At 44.3% G+C, this 16,882-nt stretch overlaps 1 protein-coding gene across 1 annotated transcript in view; it reads left to right on the top strand.

The window, feature by feature from the left end:
* The window catches only part of LOC110520172 (aryl hydrocarbon receptor), a 50,294-nt gene extending 39,199 nt beyond the window's left edge, over positions 1 to 11,095 (top strand). The window contains exons 5-11 of the mRNA XM_036974559.2: positions 57 to 192; positions 900 to 1,036; positions 1,333 to 1,535; positions 1,845 to 1,954; positions 3,962 to 4,103; positions 5,102 to 6,794; positions 8,786 to 11,095. Coding sequence (XP_036830454.2) covers positions 57 to 192; positions 900 to 1,036; positions 1,333 to 1,535; positions 1,845 to 1,954; positions 3,962 to 4,103; positions 5,102 to 6,794; positions 8,786 to 8,935 — 2,571 coding nt within the window. The 3' untranslated portion in view covers positions 8,936 to 11,095. The remainder of the gene's footprint in view (positions 1 to 56; positions 193 to 899; positions 1,037 to 1,332; positions 1,536 to 1,844; positions 1,955 to 3,961; positions 4,104 to 5,101; positions 6,795 to 8,785) is intronic.
* The last annotated feature ends 5,787 nt before the right edge of the window (positions 11,096 to 16,882 follow it).

Below are 16,882 nucleotides of genomic sequence, written 5' to 3'. Positions count from 1 at the left end.
CCTCCTTCCTTCCTTCTCTCACTCCCTCTCCCTCCTGCCTCTCTCTCCTTCCACAGACTGATGTTATGCACCAGAGTGTGTATGAGTTGGTTCATACTGAGGACCAGCAGGAGCTGAGGAGTAACCTCCACTGGGCCCTCAACCCACCTGACATTGTGGCCCCTGTGACCCCACTGGGAGAGACCCCCTCAGGTGATCTCGTGCCTCAATGTTAGACCTCTATGAATACCCTCTTCATAATGCATTGCAAATGCCGTTATAACACCTTGTAAACATCTATAACTAATAACTGCTCATAAACATCTAAAACCTTAGACCACGGGTTCTCCATCCTTGTTGCACATTTTTTTAGAGAAAGGCTCAGGCCTCTGCACCGAACTACCTCTCCAATAGGGGTAATGTTGCAAGGTTTTCCTTCTGGTAGAGAGGACGCTGTCACATGGCGTGCTAAGACTACATTAGCCTCTCGGGCTAATTATATAAGTGTATTTTCAACAGAGCTGGGAGAAGAGGACCACAGTCGGGTCAATAATTACTCCAGAGAGAGGCCACATACAGAACAGAACAGAACAAAAGCAGCACAGTTAGCAGTTTCAATGTGCTGAGAGATATTGAATAAGGCTTTGTTTACTCATTTTTAGCTTTTTGTGTTGATGAATTCCTTTACGAACATAAAAATAATAATTATTTAATGAGATGTATAAGCAGTTTCATCAGTGATTACCTCAACTGTTTGTATTACCATTTTAGAGAAGTGGCACAGATTTGTTCTGTTTCTACTGTATGACTGAACTGTATACTGTAATCTTGAGGATAATTTCCAAGTATAGTGAAATAGGTGGTTAGAGGATTTTGATGGTAACGCCTGGTCTGAACATGTCATATCTTCTGACCCACAGATGCGGAGCCGGACAGCAGCACTACTGCCACTGTGACCTATAACCCTGAGCAGCTCCCCCCAGAGAACTCCTCCTTCCTGGAGAGGAACTTTGTGTGTCGCTTCCGATGCCTCCTGGACAATTCCTCTGGCTTCCTGGTAGGTGTTATTGCCACCCCAGCCATCAACCCGACCTAACACCCCTCACCCCAACCAAATGCCTTCAATATCCGAATAGTGTGTGTCTAACAATCTTTTAGGCTCACCAAGAGTCAAGCTCACATTGAATTAGTGTGACATGTTAATACGTCACAATGCGATTTTGATGGATTAACATGGACATCAGATTCAATTAAACATATGGGCTTTGGACAGAGAATCAAACACACGGACAATCGAAGACGAAAATATACATAATGTCTTAAACAAATGTTTGCATTCTCCCACCCTGCCAGGCCCTAAGTCTGCAGGGCCGGCTGAAGTTCCTGCATGGTCAGAACCAGCGCCAGGATAACGGGGGCAAGGCGCCCCCCCAGCTGGCCCTGTTTGCCATCGCTACGCCCCTCCAGCCCCCCTCCATCCTGGAGATCAGGACCAAGAACATGATCTTCAGAACCAAACACAAGCTGGACTTCACCCCCATGGCATGTGACGCAAAGTACGCTCACTTTGACTTGCTCATTATCACGCTGATGTTGTGGCAGTTGCAATCATTGAAATACATATACATCTTACCCAGAGAGCTTACATTTTCGTACTGGTTTCCTGTGGGAATCGAACCCACAATCTTGGCATTGCAAGCGCCATGCTCTACCAACTGAGCCACATGGGACCAATAACTGGACTGATGTACAATAGTACTGAATAGATTGTCATTTGTCACAGTCATAATGTTATTGTAATGTAGCACTTGTTATCATATGAAGTGAAACCATGCTTATTGACATTATCCTTCGTCTTTTTGCAGGGGGAAAATTGTGCTTGGGTATACTGAAGCTGAACTTCGGGTGCGAGGTTCCGGCTATCAGTTTATCCATGCAGCGGATATGTTGTACTGTGCTGAGAACCATGTCCGAAGTAAGCCGCATGTCTATTATGTCTATCTATCATCAGGTTATTTAGGGGTTCAAGCTTTGAAAAAATGCAAACATGGGAGTATTTATTTCGGATTGGGTTGAATTGGTTCTGTCCTCAAACATCAGTGAGGCCGGGTCTGACCAGGTCAAAGACGGTGGTCACAGAGTTCGGACAGCTTTCCCAAGTAATCCCAGTAGATTACGGAGCAGATTGAGCAAAGCCGCAGAGCCGATAGGATAGGCCCACAAATCCACTACATGAGCAGAGTACCAGCAATGATCCATTTACAGTGCCTTCAGAACGTATTCACACCCCTTGACCTTTTCCACATTTTGTTCTGTTACAAGCTGGGATAAAATCTATTTAATTGTAATTTTTTTGTCAACGATCTACACAAAATACTCTGTAATGTCAGTAGAAGACAAAAAGTATAAGTATTCAACCTCATAAGACAATACATATTATAATCACCTTTCACAGTCTTTCTGGGTTAGTCTCTAAGAGCTCTGCACACCTAGACAGTACAATATTATCACATTATTCTTTTTAAAATTCTTCAAGCTCTGTTGGTTAGTTGTTTATCATTGCTAGACAGCCATTTATAAGTCTTGCCATAGATTTTCAATCCGATTTAAGTAAAAACTGTAACTAGGCCACTCAGGGACATTCAATGTCATCTTGTTAAGCAACTCCAGTGTATATTTGTCCTTGTGTTTTGGGTTATTGTCCTACTGAATGGTATATTTGTCTCCCAGTGTCTGTTGGAAAGCAGACTGAACTAGGTTTCCCTCTAGGATTTTGCCTATGCTTAGCCTTATTCTGTTTATATTTATAAAAAAATATTCCCTTGTCCTTGTTGATGACAAGCATACCCATAACACATGCAGCCACCACCATGCTTGAAAATATGAAGAGTAGTACTCAGTGATGTTCGGTGTTGGATTTGCCCCAAGCATAACATTTTGTATTCAGAACAAAGTACATTTCTTCGCCAAATTTTTTGCAATTTTCTTTAGTGCCTTATTGCCAACAGGATGCCTTATTTTTTATTATGTACAAGCTTCCTTCTTTTCACTCTTTCAATTAGATTAGTATTGTGTTGTAACTACAGTGTTGTTAATCCATCCTCAATTTTCTCCTATCACAGCCATTCAACTCTGTAACTGTTTTAAACTCACCATTGGCCTCTTCGTGAAATTCCTGAGCCGTTTCCTTCCTCTCCAGCAACTAAGTTAGGAAGGTTGCCTGTATCTTTGTAATGACTGGGTGTATTGATAAACATCCAAAGTGTAATTAATAGCTTCACCATGCTCAAACGGATAATCAGTGTCTGCTTTAGGTGCCCTTCTTTGCGAGGCATTGGAAAACCTCCCTGGTCTTTGTGGTTTAATCTGTGTTAGAAATTCACTGCTCGACTCAGGGACCTTACAGACAATTGTATGTGTCGGGGACAGAGATTAGGTAGTCATTAAAATTATTTTAAACACTATTTTTGCACACAGAGTGAGTCCATGCAAATTATTAGGTGATTTGTTAAGCACATTTTTACTCCTGGATTTATTTAGGCTTGCCATAACAAAGGGGTTGAATACTTATTGACATTTCAGCTTTGCATTTTTTATTAATTTGTAAACATTTCTAAAATGTCCTATTTTACATTGTGTGGTTTTGTGTGTAGGCCAGTGACACAAAATCAAAATGTAATCCATTTTAAAAATCAGGCTGTAACACAACAAAATGTGGAAAAAGTCAAGTCTTCACATTGGAATTTTTACTAGATTAGTTTCTTAAACAAATAAATCTACCAACCATTGCTCCTTGCTAGAGCACAATCTTATGGCAACGATAAGGCAACGATAGCTAGCTAGATATGTATTTAGAATCATTAAGTAGAACAGAAGTAGAACTCTACCCATTGTCACTTCTGCAGAGTACTGTAGCTTTGACAAAATGTACTACTTACCATGTGTATGCCTCACTCTAAAAGACTGTGTCCTGTGGATTCAGTGATGAAGACAGGAGAGAGCGGTCTGACCGTGTTCAGACTCCTCACCAAGGACAACTGCTGGAAGTGGGTCCAGGCCAACGCCAGGCTGGTCTACAAGAACGGCAAACCAGACTACATCATCGCCACGCAGAGGCCTCTGATGTACGTGAACTCCCCTGGGCCCTGTCAGATCCAGCCCCAAATACACACACTGTCTGGGAACAGTAGTTTTTCCGACTCAGGTCATATGGCCAGGAAATATTCACGGTCCTAATAGCTATAGGGACACAGTTATGACATAGTTGTCACGAATCCCGGCGAAGATGGTGCCTCTTCCTGTTCGGGCGGCGCTCGGCGGTCGTCGTCTGTGGGGGAGCTGGGGTGGATGTCGGGAGACCACTCCTCTCTCATCGCTCCATCCTCTCCATCATCAGGTCCATCGCCGAACCGATCCGATGGAGGACGGCTGTATGATGGACGACACGCTCCTCCATCGATGGAAGAGGGGTGGTCGCTGCTCCTGCTGACTCCATGGGTTTGGTGCAGGCTTCCGTCATGTACTTCTAGAAGTAGTGGGTGGAGGAGTCAGGCGCAGAGAGCAGGGTAGTTGATATGTGGAATATTTATTCCCAAAAACTAGTGTCGGTCAACGCCACACACACGGGCGCAATAAGACCCAGTCCAAAACAACAGGACGAAAAAAAACGGTACGAGAACAAAATACTTCCACAGAAATCACACACATCAAATAACAGAAAACAAACCCGCACAAAAGCCGGCGGGCCTACCGGGTTTAAATAACCCAAAACCACACCCTAAACAAGAAACAGGTGACACTAATCAGACAAAACTAAATGAAACAGAAAAGGGGATCGGTGGCAGCTAGTAGGCCGGCGACGACGACCGCCGAGCGCCGCCCGAACAGTAAGAGGCACCATCTTCGGCGGGATTCGTGACAATAGTTGTGTTTTTCTAATGTGACGAGAACACCAGACAACACAGATGGAGGAAGGGATTATCGTGTGTGTATGATCTCAGTGAGACCATTTTCAGATCAGTTTCCATGCATGACCAATCATGTACAGTAACACGCCGTTTAAACAGTGGTGAATTCCGACCATGACGATCTCACAGGTGTTGTTTATTTTCTGTCCATCTAGGGAGGAGGAAGGGGGCGAGCACCTATGTAAACGATCCATGCACCTCCCCTTCACCTTCGCGACGGGAGAGGCCCTGCTCTACCAGTCTAACCACCCAATTGCACGCTTCAACGACGGTGCCCAGGGCTCTGAGAATAACGTCAGCAATTCCAAGAAGGGACGGACTGACAGGGTCTCCAGGGATGGCCTGGACCCAGGCTCCCTCTTGGGGGCGCTGATGAGTCAGGATAAGTCTGTGTACGTATGCCAGCCGGCCCTGGAGCCCAAGCTGTCCTTCCACAGCAGCCTGTTTGGGGACCGGGTCGGCCTCTCTGACTCCGACCCCACTGCTTTGCTCCAGGGCTGGGATGAGTCATCCAATGGTGTAGTGGGTCCGGGTTTTCCAGAGCCGGCGTCAAGCTTTGATCCACTGCTGGCAACCCTAGACTCCCTGTCCCTGGAGGGTCAGGGGGGTGTGGTGGACAGGGAAGGGGACAGAGGCAACGGGGAGGCCTGTTCCAATGGGGAGCTTTTTGGGGCTCTGGAGGGCCTGGGGCTGAGCGCCGAGGACCTGGAGCTGCTGCTGCTGGACGAAAGGATGATCCAGGTGGAGATGGACCCTGAGCGGATTCCTACCCTGGATGACCTGCTGACCAACGACGAAATCCTCTCCTACATCCACGACTCCCTGGAGTCAAAGACAGACGCGGCAGAGGACGGGAGCCAGGTGCCCTCCACTATCCCGGGAACAACTGCCCCAATAACGACGACAACAACAACAAAGGCACCTGTTGAAAGTAATCCCACTTCTGCCACCAATGTGCACTCTCAATACCTTCCTCATAAGTCTTCCGTAGTGGGGCAGGCACCCATAGTTCAGCTTTCCCAGAAGATGCAGCAGTACCTCAGCATGCGACCAGGGGTGGTGGTCCAAGACTGGGCCCAGCATAACAATCACCTGCCCCATCCTGTGGTGCATGGACTCCAGGGGCAGAGTCAGCCCATACACAATGGACAATGGACATCCCAGCACATTCTAGCCAGTACAGGGGTCCCGGTTGACCACTGTCACACCCCCCAGTCTCTGTTCAATGGAATGGCGTCAGAGCCGGATGGGGATCTTCACCGGCGGCAAGCCGACCAGCACCAACACTACCTCCAGCAGCATCAACAGCAGGACATAGTCCAGAGCCAGCTCCCTCTGCGCCATGCCAAACAGCCGGACGCCAATCTCAACGGAGTGTATGGCATTCCAAACACACACACAGAGCATCACCCAGCTGGTAAACAGCAGTGGCAGGACTACAGCTACAGCCACCTTGGGGAAACCACCCTGAACAGCAACCCCTGCCTCAGCAATGGCCACATACCTCCCGTCACACACACCACCGTAGACGCTTGTATGGATTTCACTATGGCTGATAATCCCAGCATGGATTATATCATCAACGAATGCTCGTATGGGGGGAACGAGGAGCAACAGGGGACAGAGGCCGCCGTTTCATCCTACCAGAGGATGAACCACAAGCAGCAGCAGCAGGAGCAGCTGCCCCCTCCCTTGGCTCAGGTGCTGTCCAGCCTCTCGCAGTGCCCTCCGCCAAACGCTACCCTGGAGCAGATCCTGGGGGTTGGACAGTCCTACAGACAGCTGCCCTCACAGGAGGCCTATGACATGGTAACCTCTGACATCCCTCACGACCCCAACCACAGTAAGGTGAGACCACAGTGATTATATATTAATATATTCTAATTCTATTCCTTTGGGTGAGAGCTCCTGACAGTGGCATTAGAGTTGATGGTAGGGCTAGGGATGGAAATGAGTTACATTTAGGGTTAAGGTAAGGTTATGGCTTTTTTTTACTGTGAATGGTAGGGTTAAGGTTAGGGGTATGGGTCTCCTAATTGAATATGCACTGCCTAAGAGTTAGATGATTTGCATAAGGGTTCATCAGTTTTTACATCTCTTCCCCAACCTTCATATTGATTTGAAGACCAGTGCATGATCCAGCAGAGGCTTTAGCTGGGACAATGGTCCCTAGCAGAGGGCCTCAGAGGCCATGACAGCTGGACAGTGGTAGACAAAGTTCTGAATCATCCCCCTAGTTGCTTTGCATTGTTTATTTTCAAATCAAATTTTATTTCTCACATGCGCCAAATACAACAGGTTTAGACCTTGCAGTGAAATGCTTACTTACAAGCCCTTTAACCAACAACGCTTTAAGAAGTTAAGAAAAGATAAGTAAAACGTTTTTTAAAAAATAGATAAGTAAAACATAGAAAATAAAAGTAACAAATAATTAAACAACAGCAGTAAAATAACAAGGAAGGCTATATAAAGGGGTACCGGTACAGAGTCAATATGCGGGGGCACCGGTTAGTGGAAGTAATTGAGGTAATATGTACATGTAGGTAGAGTTAAAGTGACTATGCATAGATAATAAACAGAGAGTAGCAGCGTATAAGAGGGGTCTGGGTAGGCCTTTGATTAGCTGTTCAGGATTCTTATGGCTTGGGGGTAGAACCTGTTAAGAAGCCTTTTGGACCTAGACTTGGCGCTCCGGTACCGCTTGTCGTGCGGTAGCAGAGAGAACAGTCTGACTAGGGTGGCAATTTTTTAGGGCTTTCCTCTGACACCACCTAGTATAGAGGTCCTGGATGGCAGGAAGCTTGGCTCCAGTGATGTACTGGACCGTATGCACTACCCTCTTTAGCACTTTGCGGTCGGAGGAGAGTTTATTGTTAAATAATCGTAAGGAAGTGGGGACAAAATAATGATCTTATTGTTGACGAGAGTGAGGAGGAGTGAAAGTAGGAATCTGTCAAGGAACAGTTACCACCACTCATTTTGTGCCTCTTGTTCTGTTTGTATGTTCAGGGTCACCAGTATGAATCTAAGATAAAAGGCCTTCTGGCCAGCCTGAGTTGTTTTCCTTTTTTTCCTGACCTACGAATTTGCTCTGCTACTGTACCATTGCCTAATAAAGACACACAGAGGCTCAGGCAAAGAGGGGGTGGGGATAGAGGCCAGCGGCAGGCTTTCAGTGACGCCTGTAGAAAAATCCAGTCAGCATTTTCAGTTCAAAGTGGATTGTCCCATTGTTTCTGATGGACAGAGAGTGGATACATTTGGAGCATTCATAACAGGGCCTACTGGGACATTGACTCTAGTTGGCATAGTACATCCGCCAGTGCAACAACATGAAAGAGACATACATACATACCGCACTCTCTAATGCCCTACTGACCCCCTGGAACTGTAATTCAGACCGTGCATTGAATTAATAGAGACTTTGTAAAGGGAACTGACAAGTACGTGATCCCAGATTTGAGGAAAATTAGTCGGAAGTGACAGTGATTATCCATAGTTCACACCAGGACAATTGCAATTCACGGCCACAATGTGTTTAGATAAATCATTACGATCACGATTAATTCAAGAATAACTTCAAGAATGTATACTGCGAATCACAATCTGGGTAAGGTAAAAATCATTTTTTAGATGTATGACTTTTGATGGTTTGATATTGAGAATGTATCTTTCAACAACTCTTGATTAAATCGCCAATACTTCTGACAATGCAGTCATAGATATGTCATGTGTTAATCTGTTAATCAACCATCAACGGTCATATACCATTCACAAGCTGACATGCACTTTCCCGTCATTGTTTCCCTGTCTTCTTCTTCTTCTTCCTCTTTTCTTAGATGGAAAATGGCTGCATTTTTAACGGGGCCTACTCAGGAGGCTGTGTTCTGCCCAATGGGAATGGTGTGGTGCCCTCTAACGGCCAGCTCCCCTGCCCTGACACTTTATCCAGCCTCCCTGATGCCCAGTCCTCAGGCTTTTACCTCTGACTGGGGACCACCAGGGGACACTGACTGACTGACTCAAGGAGGGTCACAACCACCCATCCTACCACTGGACCAGCCTTGTACTGTACAACTAGTTGATACCATGGATCAAAAACAAGACATAGGCCTAAATGTTTTCAGTACTTTTTGTTTTGTTTGATGTTTTATAATAACATAATTATCATTTGAGTCCTTTGTTTATAATATGCTGTCAGAGCGCTAAAGTTTAGTTTTATTACGTTTTTTTAAAATAACACAGAGAATTAAATGAGAGTCTTTTAACTGTTGTTTCTGTGTTTTTCATGTAAAAAAAAAAGCATTCTCTTTTTCCTCCCATTTGAAGTACAGCATGGTAATTGGTAGTCAAGGAGACACTACCTACCCCAGCATGTATAGATGCTAATGGCACCATCATCTTTATGATTTGTGACACATGACATCATCATCAGTGTTACGAGTTGTCATACAATAGGAATGTAACTTTCAAATACAAAGGTCAATGCTCAAGTTTACTTGTAATGGGTAATGTAATGAATTGTCTTACAAAATGAGATACGTGATGTCAAGTAAAAAAAGGTTTAAAAAAGGTTTAGAATATCTGAATTTGGTCTAGAATATCCTGCACTTTATTTCAACCACCCACTGATGCTGATACGGAAGTCGGTCGGGGATACCAGGGTTATTTAGGTCGGGGATACCAGGGTTATTTAGGTCGGGGATACCAGGGTTATTTAGGTCAGGGATACCAGGGTTATTTAGGTCAGGGATACCAGGGTTATTTAGGTCAGGGATACCAGGGTTATTTAGGTCGGGGATACCAGGGTTATTTAGGTCGGGGATACCAGGGTTATTTAGGTCGGGGATACCAGGGTTATTTAGGTCGGGGATACCAGGGTTATTTAGGTCAGGGATACCAGGGTTATTTAGGTCAGGGATACCAGGGTTACTTAGGTCCATTTTTTCTTTTTACGTTTTAATATTTAAGGTGGCTGTTACTGATGTATGTTGGAGAATGTGTAACAATAATTGTCATTTTTTTGTAAAAACAAATGGTATTATATTTCAGGTGATGGGTTGATGTCCTCACAGGCACATACACTTCTATACAATTGTCATAATAATATTTATTTCACTTGAATTATCCTTTTGATGTTGTCATTGACATCTTGTACCTCTGGGTTAGAGCTTGTCCAATACTAAAGTCAACTGTGACTGAACTAGCAGAAGACACTCATTTGACCTCAGTATTTATTTATTTTACAACAATTACATTTTCATCAATTGTCATTCATGTCCTCTAACATACAATACATTAGAGGGTAACATCTTGGTGAGAGAGGAAGTATATTGTCAGAATCTATAGGTTTCCAACAACTATTCCGGTCTTAAGATGACGATCTAATGACAGTTCACTGACCGATTTGTAAACATTGAAAACCAAACGTGAGTATTATAAGGTCTCTTCTGGAAGGATACAATTTTGAATGTTTTATGTAAATAGTAAATGATTGGGAAGTAATGCTGAATAGAAGTGTGTCATCATGAAGATGCTGAAAAGAGATTTCTCCTTGTAGTTGTTACGATAATTATTGTCATTATTATTGTTATCATTATGAGTTTTAAGTTGAAATGTGATACAAGTGGTTACATGTTTTCAGAATCAACTTGGTTACTTTCCCATTTCTTTTTTTTACCATGAAAATGTTTGATATATTTAACATGATTGATGTGACCTATTAACAATGTGATAAAAAAAAAAGTGTACATTAAAACAAACAATGGTTTTGAGAAATACAGGTATGTAATTAGGTTCTGTGTCATTTCACTTGTTTTAAGCACTATTTTTTTTTAAACACACTGCTGCTTCAACTCTTGTATTGACTCAGTTTTGATTGTACATATACTGTACTTACTCTCATGTCACTCTTCTGAGATTACAAAATTGTGCCATACTACTGACACTCAAGGGATTTAATGTTTCGAGAACTTTATTTTGTCTTTTACGTAGTCACATTGAATTGACATGAACATGCTAACAGGAGCAGGTGCAGATGTTATGATGATAGAAAATGGATACATTTTTACCCATGTCCTTTGACCGCTTTTTTGAAATGTATCCCTTTGGTCCTTTGAAATAAAGGATTTCTGCAATCACATTGAAACTTGAATAATATTACTATTATTTGGCAAATGTGTTCAGGTGAGATGTATCTTTAACAAGGCGTATTTATTTGAAGTGTCTTTGGGTCCAACCACCGTGGCCAATGGAGAGTTAAATTAATAGCATGAATCCCATCAGAGAGGGAGACTAAAATACAGTATCTCTTTATGATGGTTTGAACTTTGGCACCGGCTCTACCGCATCAGTACTTTAGAAATATTCACACAGGCTTTAAAAGGGATAGCCTGTTCACTGTTCTCTCCTCCATACTGATACACATTGCTTCTTTGACTAGACTGCTCTCTCTCTCTCTCTGCTTCTTAATGGGATTTCAGAGTAGGCCACAGCTGCTTTTTTCATCATCATACCCCAGGCCGAAAACCAGACATGGTAAGGCTGAGTAGAAGCCTTTTTATTTTAGAAAGATGACTCTAGTCCTCTTTCATTATTTTGGTAAAATAAAAGTTTTGCTTTTGACATCACTGACGTTGTGAAAAAAGCAGACTACTGTATTTGAGCTTGATGCTTTCTGTTTGTATGTTTGTTTTATCTTTCTGTGCACAGTAGTCTCTATAGCCCGTGGCTTGGCTGGGGCTTTTGAAAAGAGAAGAGATACAGTTGGGCTAGCCGAGGAGGCTCCTGTCGGTGCTGTTTCAGTAGTCTCTGTAGCCCGTGGCTTGGCTGGGGCTTTTGAAAAGAGAAGAGATACAGTTGGGCTATCTGAGGAGGCTTCTGTCGGTGCTGTTTCAGTAGTCTCTGTAGCCCGTGGCTTGGCTGGGGCTTTTGAAAAGAGGAGATATACATTTGGGTTAGCTGAGGATGCTCCTGTCGGTGCTGTTTCAGCCTTAATAGTGGAGTGACCCAGACTGAGCAGCCTCGTCTCAGCCCACAGAGCTTACCGTAATGCTTTGTGACCAGCGGGCCGCCAGAGGGGAACACAGGCCGTGTGGGTTGAGAAGGGAAGAGGGAGAGGAGGGGAAGAGGAACAGTCACAATATTGTGATGGTCCTTACACCATGGTTACGCTTCAGCGGGCTGTGTCTCCATCATACTCCTTCCCCCAGGTTAGTGACTGAGCAACAGAGATCACATAGGACTTATGCCCTAACCTTTCATAATTCACAAGGAACAGCTTGTCTATACAAAATGAACAATGTGTACATTACAATATACATTTAGGGGCGGAAGCCACCTCTCTGTCACTTTCACCACATACAATTTGAATCTCTCGCTCTCACTCTCTCTTAGGCTTATTAAGCTACTCAACAAACAGCAAACTTAAGGAACTCTTCGATAAAATGTTTAATAGTATTGGATGGTGTTACCCAAAGCAAAATGCTGACATCACCACTGTGCCATTGCAACTGTATAGTGCAGAGCCTACAGATAATGCGAGGGAAAGTGACAAGGAAAAAGCCCATAATAAGAGCAGAGGGGTGCAGTGATTATAACCCATGCATCCTGTGGCTTTCTGACATATGGCCAAGGGAAACGTCCTCAATTTGTCTTATTTTTCAATTGAAAGGGTTTATGTTTCGGTTCTTTTAGGCATATGTCAACGAGAGGCGGAGTGGACGTCACTTTGAATCTGATGATGACTAGCTGAGGGGAGAGGGGTCTTTCCGCTCTCGACCTATAAGATAAGAAACATTTAGACATGACCCATCTCATCCTATTTCGAAATAACAAGGCAAAAAAGCAACCAACATGACCAAGTGTGCCCAAGGGACATTGTTATGGATATAATGCTCCATTTAGAGATATGATCTTTGTCAGGCTCGGCTGGCTAAAGGGAAGGCTGATATATTGAGATAATGACCGCCCAATTAGCTGGCTGTCCTGCAGACTGAGGGCCAGGGACGAGTGAATCATCACCCAAATGCATCCTGTTCTGTTCTGTTCCCACTCACAACGGCTGAAGAGTGTCATTGTGGGATGTTTAGTGGCATTGATATCCAGCCGGAAAAAACGGGGTCCTACGTAGTTGGAGCACACGTCACAGTGTAGTCTGTAGCCGTACTACGCCACCTTGTGTTTAAAAGAGGGCTAGAACCTCTGTAGAAAGGAAGATTTAAGACCAATGTAAAAGAGGACGAAAGGCACACAGATTCGATCTCTCCAATTCACCAGTTGACAGAGACCACACAGAGTTGCCAAGTAGTCAAAAGTTTCTTGATCTTCAGGTGAGGGTGGTTGAGGGAAGTGGGAAATAGTATTTTCTGAAATGGGCCACTGGCCCTTTAAGAGTCGCTCCAAAATCAGGATCTTCTGAAACCGGAACCTGGTGCTTTAAGAGTCCACTTCGGGTTGGGGAGAATGTTCTTATTGCGCAATCCTTATATTGTCCACAGTGTCCAATAGGATCTACACGTCCACACTAGCGGGTCCATTTCTCTGCCACCACTGAGCCTGCTTAGACAGGGAGACAGAAGTTGAGGCACCAGAAAGACCGTGAGAACATCCAAAGGACAATCTTGTAAGGCACAGAGTCATTTGGGGTGAATATGAATGTAGCCTACTCGCCTGTGATTTCACTCCCCTCTTATCACAGCACCTGTCCAGTCGTGATATAGCCTACTGCTTTCATTGACATCCAAAACATTGTGTAAAACAAGCAAGCACCTCCAGAGATGAAAAGGTTTAAAAATGATTCAAATCAATTGTCCATCAAGGCACTACCCCATGAATGAGGGCCGAGTTCCTCCGTTCTCTACATCGAGCCTTAGCTGTGTTTCATTTCGGACCTGGGGGAGACACACACAATCAATTTGCGTGCACGCTGGCAATCAACTCAAAGGAAAAAAAGTAAAATAAGCATGTGTTTGTTATGAAAACATGGTTCACACTTGAATGGGAAAAGAAACAGAGTTTCAGTTGCACTCCGCCATGGGTTGTTGTGCTGACCAACCTTACTGAGCTGCAACATCGGGCAGGCATCACCCTTAGATTGGTCCTTGTGGACTTTCTTTGTTGGTCCTCTGTCCTCGACTCTCCTCGGCCCTATTGAGTAGGGTTTGTTTGATCCACCCTTTCATGCACCTCTCCTGGAGGGTCAGGTTGAGACCTGGGTGCTGGCACCCTTTCAGGCATCTCTCCTCGAGGCTTCGGTTGAGACCTGGGTTCCTGCACCCTTTCAGGCACCTCCCCTGGAGGTTCTGTGGGTGCTGGCGTCTTCTGTGGCGCCAGCACCCACGGCACAACAGGGTAAGGGCATGTTCTCAAATGATGCCGTTCTGGTCCTTCCTGTCCTTCAGGCCTAATTCTGTACACGGGGTCATCTGGGAATAAGGGGGCAACTATTACAAAGCGTTCTGGTCCCCATCTTGGGGCCAACTTACCCTGAGCCCTCCAACTAAAGTTTCTCAGTGTCTCTCTCTCTCTCTCCTGGGAGTAGAGGCAATACCTTGGCTCATCTGTCGCATTAGTATTAGTCTCTGTCTTGTCTTTGTTCTGCTTGTTTTGCTACAGTTTCATAGGCCCGCTGTAGCTTCTTGTGTTCCCCCTGGTCGGTAAGGTTGTCTCCCATTACCAAGTCCACTGGGAGACAGGCATGCCTGCCAAACATCACATAGAAAGGAGACAGACTAGTGGAGTCATTTTGTAAGCATTTCACTGTAAGCTCTACACCCGTTGTATTTGGCGCATGTGACAAATACAATTCGATTTGATTTGATTAGCACTGTTGTTATAAACATGTGTCAGCTCAGGGAGTTTGTACACCCAGTGGGTATGTTTTTCCTCCTCTAGTGAACTTGAAAGGGACAATAGCGTGTGGTTAAATGTTTCTACTGGCTCATTACCTTGTGGCCAGTAGGGTGTGGCTCCATACATCTTACTCAGTTTGGCAACAATGGCTGACTCAAAAGCTGCTCCTTATGCATATTACATAGCTCCTCGGTCTGAGTGAATGTGCTCAGGACAACCGAAGGGCTGTATTACATGCTGCCATAATGCCTTAACAGTGAAACTAGCAGTCTGATTTCTGATGGACACCACCCATGCAAACCCGAGAGAACACATCCACCATGACCAGATTATATGGGTGCGTGTCTCCTGGTCACCCTAATGACAGGTTATTAATAGCAAGAACCTCTAGAGGATGAGAGGTGACAGTAGAAACCAAAGCGGCTCTTACCTCTGGTCTTGCTTTTCGTGATAGACAGTGGCTGCAGTTGTGAATTTGTCAGAAACAGGCTGTGTTAGGCCCAATAGTTCAAATTTGAAAGAACTATAGTTCTTGTCAATGTGCTCAATGGGAGTTAGGGTTCAGCTGGCACAGGCTATGATATGCTCTGTACGCTGGTGTCTGACAAAAAGGACAGCACCTAATGTAGGCCTCCCAGACTAGCATCTGCCTACAGTTTGAATGGTAAGGAGAAGTCAGCAAATGCTAGAATATGGGCACTCACCAGCATTCACTTGAGCTCCTCAAAGGCCCTCTGATAGGTGTCAGTCCACTCAACCGGGTGGTTCTTCTTTCCCAGCTGCCTGGTCCTAGTCAGTAAAGTATTGAGAGGGGCTGCGAGGCCTGTGGGGAGATGCGACTCGGAGAAAAAACACACACACTGAAATCCATTTACATGCACGCTGTCAGTAAACTCGTAGAAAAAAATAAGCATTTTAAATGCTAAATAAGCATAAAAATAAAAAAAAATGAAAACATGGTTTTCAACATGGTTGAATGGGAAAGAAAAGTTGTTTCAGTCACACTCCGCGACAAATATACTGATGGAACACTGCAACATCAATGTCACTGGAGATTATTCAACAGACATTTACCAATTGAATTAACTTGATCTCATGGCATTGCAACATTTGATATTTGTCTAACAGCTGGATTTTGGAAAGATGAATTATGAGTTGGAGTGACCTGACTTGTCAAAATGATGACATTAGCTGGTCAAAATAATGACTGCAGTAATGCAGAAAGACCAAATCGATTAAGTTTAGGCAAGGATTCAACTTGGTTCATTAAAAAAAGAAAAGTATTTAACCTTTATTTAAGGTCCAAGCTATCTTATTCACCAGACAGGTTAGGAGGAGTTAAAGCAGAAATAGTGGTCCCTGGTCAACAGCCTGCTTTTCTCTAAACAAAGGTTTGGTCAGAAAATCCGATCCTTGGGAGGGGTTGAGTTTCCCCAGAGCTGCTCACGTATTCTGTTTTCAATTACAGCGATGTTGTTGCGCCTGTGTTGATGTTGCTGATATAAATATTTAGTCATTGTGACCTTTCGTCATAGTTGACCTCTGGCGGTATTCTATTTCTCCGCTCACGTTTTTTCTCCTCCCGTCTACCTTGCTCCTTCCCTTCTTCCCTCTTTCCCTCCATCCACTCCTCCTGCACTGAAACGTGGATCTCGTTACACATCTCGATCGGACTAGTTCTGAGCGAGGGATTCTGGGGGAGGACAAATACCTGGAGGCCAGGCCTATGTAGCTGGATATGGTTGATTACGACCCCCTCTAGCCAGTCACAGGCTCATTGGTTAGATGCGAGTCATGTGCCGCTCTCACTCTTTACGAAGACTAATTTTGCGAGCATCAGCACTGAACTAAATGGTCTAAATGGTACAATGCTCCAAAGCCCCCAGGGGGTGGGAGGTGTCAACATTTTCAAGTAAGCCGAAATTACTGGTGTCCAAGTCAGCATAATGTTTGTCTTTTTGAATTCATTGAAGTGTATCTGTCGCTACAATGGGAGTGGGATTGTTAAATTGTCATAGTGAGACCCAGTAGTAAAAATGTATCAACCATTAATTTCATATCCAATCGCAAAACATAGTCAGTTG

Source organism: Oncorhynchus mykiss, chromosome 3 (assembly GCF_057628025.1).
Source record: "Oncorhynchus mykiss isolate SJ-2025 chromosome 3, ASM5762802v1, whole genome shotgun sequence".
In the NCBI taxonomy this organism is placed as follows: domain Eukaryota; kingdom Metazoa; phylum Chordata; class Actinopteri; order Salmoniformes; family Salmonidae; genus Oncorhynchus; species Oncorhynchus mykiss.
The sequence above is the reverse complement of the archived record's forward strand: the minus strand, read 5'-3'. Positions and strand labels throughout refer to the sequence as shown.